The sequence below is a fragment of the Mesoplodon mirus genome, assembly GCF_964341445.2.
Source record: "Mesoplodon mirus genome assembly, chromosome: 15".
NCBI classification, from domain to species: domain Eukaryota; kingdom Metazoa; phylum Chordata; class Mammalia; order Artiodactyla; family Ziphiidae; genus Mesoplodon; species Mesoplodon mirus.
Genome location: NC_138991.1, coordinates 30,191,438 through 30,200,864, shown reverse-complemented (window position 1 = coordinate 30,200,864; position 9,427 = coordinate 30,191,438). Strand labels below are relative to the sequence as shown.

The following is a 9,427-nucleotide window of genomic DNA, read 5'->3' as shown; positions in this document are numbered from 1 at the left end:
CGCTGCCCACCCTGCGCAGAGGACGGGCACAGCGTCCCGGCCCGCACCGTTGCCGGCGGGTCACCAGACGCCCGAGCGCTGGCCATTCAAGCAGGCCGAAGCGCCCCCGCGCGGTCGGTCCGGGGCGGGGAGGAGGGTGGGCACGGAGGGCTGGAGGCGGTGCCGGGCGTCCCCGCGCTTCCCGCGAGATCCCGCTCTACCCGCTCCGCCCTGCTCGCCGCGCTCCCAGCTCCCCGCGCCGCGGCACTTCCTGCCTTCCGCTCCCGCGCCTCCAGCCCTCGCCCGCGCCCGCCGCCTGCCGCCCGCCGCCCGGCGCCGCGCCCGCCGGCGCCCCCGAAGGTGCCCCCGGCCCGGCCGGGTCGCCGCCCCGCCCGCCGCCCCGCGAGCCGCTTTGTCTCGGGCGGGGCGAGCAGGAGAGGCCGCCAGGTGCCCCCCGCCGCGGGCCCGGGCCCCCCGCCCCGGGGCGGCGGCGGTGGCGCCGGGCCCCGGGGCGGGGGGCGCGCCGGGATGGGCCCCAAGCGGCGGCAGCTGACGTTCCGGGAGAAGTCGCGGATCATCCAGGAGGTGGAGGAGAACCCGGACCTACGCAAGGGCGAGATCGCGCGGCGCTTCAACATCCCGCCGTCCACGCTGAGCACCATCCTGAAGAACAAGCGCGCCATCCTGGCGTCGGAGCGCAAGTACGGTGTAGCCTCCACCTGCCGCAAGACCAACAAGCTGTCTCCTTACGACAAGCTCGAGGGGCTGCTTATCGCCTGGTTCCAGCAGATCCGCGCCGCTGGCCTGCCGGTCAAGGGCATCATCCTCAAGGAGAAGGCTCTGCGTATAGCTGAGGAGCTGGGCATGGACGATTTCACTGCCTCCAACGGCTGGCTGGACCGCTTCCGCCGGCGCCACGGTGTGGTGTCCTGCAGCGGCGTGGCCCGCGCCCGGTCGCGCAGCGCTGCCCCCCGGCCCCCAGCGGCGCCCGCCAGCCCGCCCACGGTGCCCTCCGAGGGCAGCGGTGGGGGTACCACGGGCTGGCGCGCTCGGGAGGAGCAGCCGCCGTCGGTGGCCGAGGGCTACGCCTCCCAGGACGTGTTCAGTGCCACTGAGACCAGTCTGTGGTACGACTTCCTGCCCGACCAGGCCGCGGGGCTGTGTGGCGGTGATGGACGGGCACGCAAGGCCACCCAGCGCCTGAGTGTCCTGCTGTGCGCCAATGCCGATGGCAGTGAGAAGCTTCCCCCACTTGTAGCCGGCAAGTCCGCTAAGCCCCGTGCAGGCCAAGCCGGCCTGCCCTGCGACTACACCGCCAACTCGAAGGGTGGTGTCACCACCCAGGCCCTGGCCAAGTACTTGAAGGCCCTGGACACCCGCATGGCTGCAGAATCTCGGCGAGTCCTGCTGCTGGCTGGCCGCCTGGCAGCCCAGTCCCTGGATACCTCGGGCCTGAGGCATGTGCAGCTGGCCTTCTTCCCGCCAGGCACCGTGCAGCCGCTGGAGCGTGGAGTGGTCCAACAGGTGAAGGGCCACTACCGCCAGGCTATGCTGCTCAAGGCCATGGCAGCGCTAGAGGGCCAGGATCGCTCAGGCCTGCAGCTAGGCCTCATGGAGGCCCTGCACTTCGTTGCTGCAGCCTGGCAGGCTGTGGAACCTTCGGACATAGCCACCTGCTTTCGTGAGGCTGGCTTTGGGGGTGGCCCTAATGCTACCATCACTACTGCCCTCAAGAGCGAGGAGGAGGAAGAGGAGGAGGAGGAGGAAGAGGAGGAGGAAGAGGAAGAGGAGGGTGAAGGGGAGGAGGAGGAGGAGGAAGATGGCGAGGAAGAGGAGGAAGGGGGGGAAGGAGAGGAGCTGGGGGAAGAAGAGGAGGTAGAAGAGGAGGGTGATGTTGATGACAGTGATGAAGAGGAAGAGGAGGAGGAGGAGAGCTCCTCTGAGGGTTTGGAGGCTGAGGACTGGGCCCAGGGAGTAGTGGAGGCTGGTGGCAGCTTCGGGGGTTATGGTGCCCAGGAGGAGGTCCAGTGCCCTACCCTCCACTTCCTGGAAGGTGAGGAGGACTCTGAGTCAGACAGTGAGGAAGAAGAGGAAGATGATGAGGAGGAGGACGAAGATGACGAAGATGATGATGAGGATGGTGATGAGGTGCCTGTACCCAGCTTTGGGGAGGCCATGGCTTACTTTGCTATGGTCAAGAGGTACCTCACCTCCTTCCCCATTGATGACCGTGTGCAAAGCCACATCCTCCACTTGGAACACGACTTGGTCCACGTGACCAGGAAGAACCATGCCAGGCAGGCAGGAGTTCGGGGTCTTGGACATCAAAGCTGAGCCACTGGGCCTAGCCATGCCTCCAACCCGGATGTGGCAGCACCAGCCCAGGGCAGAGGACTCTCTGGGCAGCTGTTGTGGATGGAGCCAGAGTGGGGAGCCCCAGATCCTTTAGTGATGTTCTCCTGGTCTTGTGACAGGCCCAGTCACCTCGGTAGGGCCTGGGGCTGGTGTCAGCCTCACTGCCTGCTTATTGCCTCTTTCTCAGAATCCTCTTTCCTCCCTATTTGCCCCTGGGCTTGGGGGACCAGGTGGGGAGGGTGGGGAGCTGTCCGGTGCTACCACACCGTGCCATCAGTGGACTAGGCCACAGTAGCAGCCAGGGATGGACCCTGGAAGCTCCTGGCCAGAGAGTGCCTCTCCCCTCCGCCATCCCACACCAGGTCTTTGGTGGGGGGGGACCCCAAAGCCATTCTGGGAAGGGCTCCAGAGAAAAGTCCAGCCTAGGACCCCACAAGGCTGGCAGCCCCGCATCCCTGCCCCGAGGCCACCTTGAGAAGCACAGTCTAACCGCAGGCTCCTGGGCCTGCCTCTGCCTGCTTCCCCACTTCCCCATCCCCTTCCTCTGGCCCAGTCCATGTTACTTTGGCCCTTGGTTTTCTTTCCAGATTGGAGGTTCTCAAGAGGCCCTCCAGAGGAGTGGTAATGGGCACTTCCCTTGTGGGCAGCTGCAGGCCCCATGCCTCTCCTCCCTCTCTGGCAGGGCCCTATCCTGGGCAGGGGTCCTGGGGCTGGGCCCAGAGTCCAGCCATCCAGCTGCTCCTTTCCCAGTCTGAATTCAATAAATCTGTCCACCCCCCTTTTGTGGGAGTGGACGTTTTAACAGCCAAGGGTGCATCCTTCATGGTCTGGGCTTGCGTCTGTCTTGGGGACACTTTCTTTCCCGGTTCCCTTTGGTCCTTGCTCTGGTGGGACAAATATTGAGAGAGTGGCTACAGCCCAGGCCCTGACCAGGGTGAGGGGCTACATGTATATCTAAGTGTTGCCTAGGCTTGGGTGGGAGGGGTCTTCAATGCACTTGCCTGGGGGTGGGTTTGAGCAAGCTGGGCCTTGCACTGCTTTGGGGTTAAAACTTTTGGGTCAGTTGGCTGGGACAGGAGGGAGGGAGCCAACAGTCCCTGGAGGGCCAAATTAAACTATAGGCACCTGGGAACTAGGCTTATCAAGGACCATTAAAGAAGATCCTTGCAGGAGAGGGGTCGGAGGGCAGAAAGAAAGTGTTGGGGCAGCTCCTGTGGTCCAAGTTGGAGTTTGTAGGAGCATACAGGGCATCTCTTGTATGGTGCCTTAAGAGGGAGTCCTCTAGGCCTTTAAGTGATTGGCATTTCCAATCCTGGTGGCTAGCCTTGGGAACAGTGTCAGGATGGAGGTGAAATTGCTGGGTACACACTGCACCCCCAAGAGGTTAGCCACTCCCTGTGTGGTACCCTCTAGAGCCCCCCCCCCGCCCCCATCCAAAGGTGAGGACAGGCCCTCTGCTGATCCTACCCAACCTTTCTCTTCAGGGCCAGCTCACCCCTCCGGCCCTTTGTCATTGAGGCCCTCAGGCCCCAGTGGTTCCAGTGAGGGGAGGGCCTGAGCTTGAGCAGGCCAGCAGCTCTGGGCCCCAAACCGGTTTTCCCACCTCTACTGAGGCTGGCACATCACCCCTGTGGTTCCCTGCCCCCACCTCCTCACAGTTCCTCCTCTCTCCACCCTGGAATGTGGGGGCGGGGGGGGGTGTTGCAGGCAGTTACTCAAGTCATCTTTTTAAACAAGAAGGTGGAATGACTTTCCCTTCCGTACCTCTGACTCTCAGGGATTCCCTCAAGGCCTTGAAGGCTTCAGAACTAAGTGAAAGCAAAAAAGCAGTTGGGATTCCTGGCCCCCATCCAGGCCCCATCTGAGCCCTGGAGGATGAGACAAGGAAGCCCAGCCTACCCCCTGGCCTGCTCTGGAGTAAATATGTGGGAACAGTAGCCTTCTCCCCAGGTGCTCCTGGCCAACCCAAGGCCCTCACCTCAAATACCAACAAGGCAAATACTTCCATTTGTCTCCTGCCAACAGGAACACCTCTTTTGCTGGAACTGAGATCATCCCATTAATGATAACACCAACTGACATTAATAGGGCTCTTGCTGTGTGCCAGGCTCTATGCTAAGTACTTTAGATGCTCACAAAGCCCCTATGAAGTAGGTAAAACCATGAGAAACACAGAACAGAAAGGTTCAGTAATGTGCCCAAAGCCAAACCACTAGTATGTGGCAGAAGCAAGCTCTCTCCCCAGGCTGACTCTAGAAGTGCCCCTTTACTAAGGAATTCCTAACCCTAACCATATTCCTAAAGGAACTGCTTACTGACTCAGTTTCTTTTTTTTTTTTTTTTTAAGCTTTTTATTTACTTTTGGCTGTGTTGGGTCTTCGTTTCTGTGCGAGGGCTTTCTCTAGTTGCAGAGAGCGGGGCCACTCTTCATCGTGGTGCGCGGGAATCTCACTGTCGCGGCCTCTCTTGTTGCGGAGCACAAGCTCCAGACGTGCAGCCTCAGTAGTTGTGGTTCACGGGCCTAGTTGCTCCGCGGCATGTGGGATCTTCCCAGACCAGGGCTTGAACCCGTGTCCCCTGCATTGGCAGGCAGATTCTCAACCACTGCGCCACCAGGGAAGCCCCTGACTCAGTTTCTAACCCATGGAAGAATAGCTCTTGGAGATGAGGGATGTGGAAGTGTGTACAGGAGCTCTTGAAGCTCCTGTACCTATAACTAACTCCTGTTCCCTCAGTCCCCAAATACAGGTCTTCTGTAAATATCCTTCCCATTCTCCCTATTACTCCTTAGGGATGGTAGATGAGAACCATCCCCATTTCACGGAGGAGGAAATAGGGTTAAGGACTATAAATGACCTGCCCAAGACACTGGCCTTGAGCTCTGGTGCTCTCCCTGGGAGTCTGGGTTACATATAAAATGCCTCACTGGGACACTACTTGGGGGGTGGGGGCCAGTGGTGTGGGGATTGCCCTATGAGCACAGAGCTTTGAGGAGGGACCTAGCAAGGAGGCACTGTCACCCAGCCTACCACACAGTCCAGATGTGAAGCAGCTGGTGATTAACAATGGACCACCAGATAAAGCTGACAAACACTGGGATGCTGCCTTCACTTGGGACTGATTGCTAAAGGACCCTGGAGGAGTTTCCTTGTCCTGAGGATACTGATGCAGGGGTTCTGGAGGACTGGTTGGCTTTGGCAGTTCCCAGAGTGGGCCAATGTCTGGTGAGCAGTTGGCAGAGGTGATTTCTTCTTGGGAGGTGGACAAGACAAACCGCCTTTTCAAAGCTGGGGCCTGAAAGGAGGTAGCGGGAGGGGGGAAACTACAACTCCCAGAAGCCCTTGCTCCCCGGGCGACTCGAGAATGGTTGCCATGGTTTCAGAAAACAATATGGCCGCTCCCAGCTGGGAAGTGAGTCTGGGTTAGAGAGGCAGAGGAGGATCTGGGCGGCGGCAGTGGCGATAGAGGAAGCTCTTGAGGGGTCGTGAGGTTGGGCCTGGACTCTGCACAGCTGGAACGGCCTGACCTTTCTGAGGGCTCCAATGGCGGGCAGCGTGGACGAGGAAGCGCTGCACCAACTGTACCTGTGGGTAGACAGCATCCCTCTGTCCCGGCCCAAGCGAAATCTCTCCCGGGACTTCAGTGACGGAGGTGTGCGCTCCAGCGTGTGCGCGTGTGTGTGTATGTGTGTGTGTGTGTGTGTCCGCGTGCGCGCCTGGGTGTGTTCTATATGTCCTTGTGTGTCTGTCCTGTATGTACGGGTGTACAGGGTGTGTGTGCATACATGTCTCTTGTGCTTGTGGCGGCGGAGGTGGGGGTGGGTTGGTGGGAGGGGTGTCTATCTCCTAGGACTTCAATTGTAGAAGTGTGCACCTTGGGTATGTGGGCATGTGTGTGTCCATATTATGTATACATGTTCTATCCTTTATGCATGTGGGGGGTGTGTGTGTGTGTGTGTGTGTGTGTGTGTGTGTGTGTGTCTGAGTCTGTGACTCCCTCCTGGGACTTTAATGACTAAGATGCGTTCTGTATATGTATTTGTACATCTCTGTGTGTGTGTGCATGCCTATTCCTGTATTCTATATATCTGTCTTGTGGGAGTCTGAGCATGTTTGGTCATATGTGTGTTGACATGTTCTGTCCTGTATGTATGAGTGGGGATGTTGTGTGTTTCTTTGTGATTGTGTAGGTGTGTGTCCAAGACTGTCTCCTGGGATTTTAATAATAGAAGTATGCATCACTCTGTGTGTATATTGGTGCATATGTGACACTTCATGCTTCTGTGTGTGCGTGTTGGTGACTGTCTCTTAGAACTCCAGTGATAGAACTATGTGTCTGTGTATGTTTCTGCATCTCTGTGTCATTTTGTGTGTGTGTGTGTGTGTATTTATGTCAATTCCTAGGGTGAGGCCCCAGCCTCCTGAAGTGTTCTCTTTGAGACTCATAGAGGACCAGAGACCTTAGTTTTTATATGCCCCGAGTTAATGGCATAGGAATGCAGCTCCTTTGGGGTGTGCTGGAATTTTTGTCTCTGGCTGATCACTGATCTTGCTTTCTTACCTCACCTCCATATCATCCTTACCCCTTTCCACATCTTCACCTCTCCACTTGGCCCCACCACTCTGCAAACCCTGATTCTCCCATCCCACCCATTCCTTCTCCCTCCCCCTTCTTCCTTACCCATCTCTACAACTTCCATGTCTGCTCGCACTCCCTCTCCCTCAGTCCTGGTCGCAGAGGTCATCAAGTTTTACTTCCCCAAGATGGTGGAGATGCACAATTATGTTCCTGCTAACTCTCTCCAGCAGAAGCTGAGCAACTGGGGTCACCTGAACAGGTAGCAGAATACCTGGGCACACTAGTGGGATCTCCAGCCCCTGCACTGGGATCCCAGGAAGGGCTGCCCAGCCCCTCCACCTCCTGTGGTCTCCACAGTCCAGGCTGGTGGCTGGCTGGGAAGGGACAATGCAGACAGAATCTGTCTGGTAACAAAATCAAGGGACTCTTCTTTTGGGGAGGTGACAAGGACCCTCGAGACATATAAACACTGGGCTCAGGTTGGGTGCCCTTCCATTCCCCCAGGGCTGTGCACTGAAGGGCTGCAACTGCTGCACCCCTTTCCATCCCCCAGCCCTTCACTTCATCCCCGCCAGGAGCCAGTCCACCATCCCTGTGTCTGCCCCCCAGGAAGGTGCTGAACAAATTGAGCTTCTCTGTACCAGATGACATGATGCGCAAGATCGCACAGTGTGCCCCAGGTGTGGTGGAGCTGGTGCTCATTCCACTGAGGCAGTGCCTGGAGGAACAGCAGAGGCGCAGGAAGCAGGGCACCAGCTCCTTACAGGTGCCACCCCATTCCAGTTTCTTGCACTGCTCTGGGGGAGTTTCCCAGGCAGCAGAACGCTCTGCCTCAGCAATAAGTGTGGGAGAAGGGTGCCTGGCTAAAGGGAGCCTGGCGGGGGGGCGGTGCTCTTCGGGGGTGGGCAGCCTGAGCTCACAGCAGACCCCGGGGGTTCTTTCAGGAGCTGGCTCCCCAGGATGGCACTGACTACATGGATGTGGGTAAAGTAGCCTTTACTTTTCTTCCCTCCCAGGAGGAACTTTCCTCCTGTCCTTCCTTCCTGTGGGGGAAGGGGTGGGGGTGTGGGGAGGTGGAAGACAGGAAAACAGGGCTCCATCACGATTACTCCTACACTTGCCTTGTCTCAGGTTTGTCCCAGAAGGCCCGAGGGAAAGGTGCTCCAGACCCCCAGGGAGGGGGACAGCTCAGGTAAGGAAACTGGGAGCTCCTGACCTCACCAAGCCTGGTAATCTCCCTATGCACATGGCTAGGAGGTGAGGGTGAGGGTTGCACCTGGAAAGGTAGGGAAGTCAGGGACGGGTGGGGGAGAGTGGGGGGGAGAGAAGGCCTGGTCGAGGGACACTGGAAGGGTGAGAGTGGGGCCCAAGATCCAAGCCTGGGCTAAGCCGCTTCTCACCCCAGGGTGGGCCGGCTGCCTGTGCCCCGGCCTCTGGGGTATAGCCAGGCGCGGCAGGTCGACCGAAGCCTCATCCTCCAGATTGCTGAAAAGGAGCAGGAGCTGTTGGCCTCGCAGGAGACTGTGCAGGTGAGGGCGCACTGGGAAGGCGCTGGGGGATTGGGGCCTGGAAACACAGGGGCGGGGGCAGCAGGCCGCAGGGCTTGACCTCTGTGGGGCTCCTCCCAGGTCCTGCAGATGAAGGTGAGACGCTTGGAGCACCTGCTCCAGCTCAAGAACGTGCGCATCGAAGACCTCTCCCGGCGGCTCCAGCAGGCGGAGCATAAGCAGCGGTGAGCCAGATGCTCTAATGAGCCTCCTGGGACAAGAGCGCCTCCCCTCTCTTGGGGTGTGAGTGAGCATGGGGGGCGGTGGGACAGGAACCCTCCAAGCTGAGCCCTGTGACTGAGCCACTTCCTTCCACTCCATTCGGGTCAGGAGAATGGACTGCTTTCCGGAACCTAGAAGCCACATGCAGAGACCTGGCATGCACCCCAAAGCAGTGCCTGACACCAGAGGGGGCTCTACGCTCCCTGTGCTGGGCCTTGGACGTTGGTCCCCCAGCTCGGTCCACACCCCTAGAACCCGGTCCCCACCCAGCTCTGATGACAGCAGCGTCTCCATCCAGGCTAGTCCTCTGTACCCTGGGCCAAAGGGGAAGCTGTCCCAGACAGCTGAGGGGCTTCCTTGCCCCTCCTTGGCACTCACCTGGGACCCAACTGGAGGCTGGAAAGTGCAACAGCTGAAGAGAAAGGGGTGAGGAGTGAGCTCGGCCAGGAGTGGGGAAGACATGGGCTGTGCCTGTTCCAATTGCCCTCCCCTCACACGGGGTATGTTAAGAATGTCTGGGTTGCCCCCATTAAAGGTATGCTCTCCTTCCTGTGCCTGCCTTCTGTTCTCTGAGGGCAGTGATTTCCTGTCCCCCTTGTGCTACGCCCCACCCCTTAAGTGAAAGAGCCCTGTGGGCCCAGAGTGGGTCTCAACTCGTGGGTAGCTGGGCCCTGAAGTGGCCACTGCTTGGTAGATTGATGATACCACCAGGGGTTAGGTCTTGTGCATTAGGACAGCCTGACTTC

At 59.0% G+C, this 9,427-nt stretch overlaps 2 protein-coding genes across 4 annotated transcripts; both read left to right on the top strand.

The window, feature by feature from the left end:
• Window positions 1-461: 461 nt before the first annotated feature.
• CENPB (centromere protein B) lies at window positions 462-2,964 on the top strand. Its single transcript, XM_082643403.1, has one exon. The coding sequence runs from the start codon at window positions 508-510 to the stop codon at window positions 2,311-2,313; it is 1,806 nt and encodes a 601-aa protein (XP_082499529.1). The 5' UTR covers window positions 462-507; the 3' UTR covers window positions 2,314-2,964.
• Window positions 2,965-5,332: 2,368 nt separating this feature from the next.
• Window positions 5,333-9,225, top strand: SPEF1 (sperm flagellar 1; the record flags this gene model as incomplete). Of its 3 annotated transcripts, XM_082644775.1 has the most annotated exons (8): window positions 5,338-5,985; window positions 7,060-7,171; window positions 7,522-7,678; window positions 7,857-7,896; window positions 8,044-8,104; window positions 8,318-8,441; window positions 8,541-8,644; window positions 8,790-9,225. In XM_082644775.1, the coding sequence occupies exons 1-8, from the start codon at window positions 5,877-5,879 to the stop codon at window positions 9,109-9,111; spliced, it is 1,029 nt and encodes a 342-aa protein (XP_082500901.1). In that variant the 5' UTR covers window positions 5,338-5,876. The 3 variants fall into 3 exon arrangements, with proteins under 3 accessions (XP_082500903.1, XP_082500901.1, XP_082500902.1); XM_082644777.1 differs by lacking the exon at window positions 8,790-9,225 and having other exon boundaries at window positions 5,333-5,985; window positions 8,541-8,648; XM_082644776.1 differs by lacking the exon at window positions 7,060-7,171 and having other exon boundaries at window positions 5,876-5,985.
• Window positions 9,226-9,427: the final 202 nt, after the last annotated feature.

What these genes read in the sequence shown, in the direction of transcription:
- CENPB (XM_082643403.1), top strand. Translation starts at nt 508, where the DNA reads ATGGGCCCCAAGCGGCGGCAGCTGACGTTCCGGGAGAAGTCGCGGATC.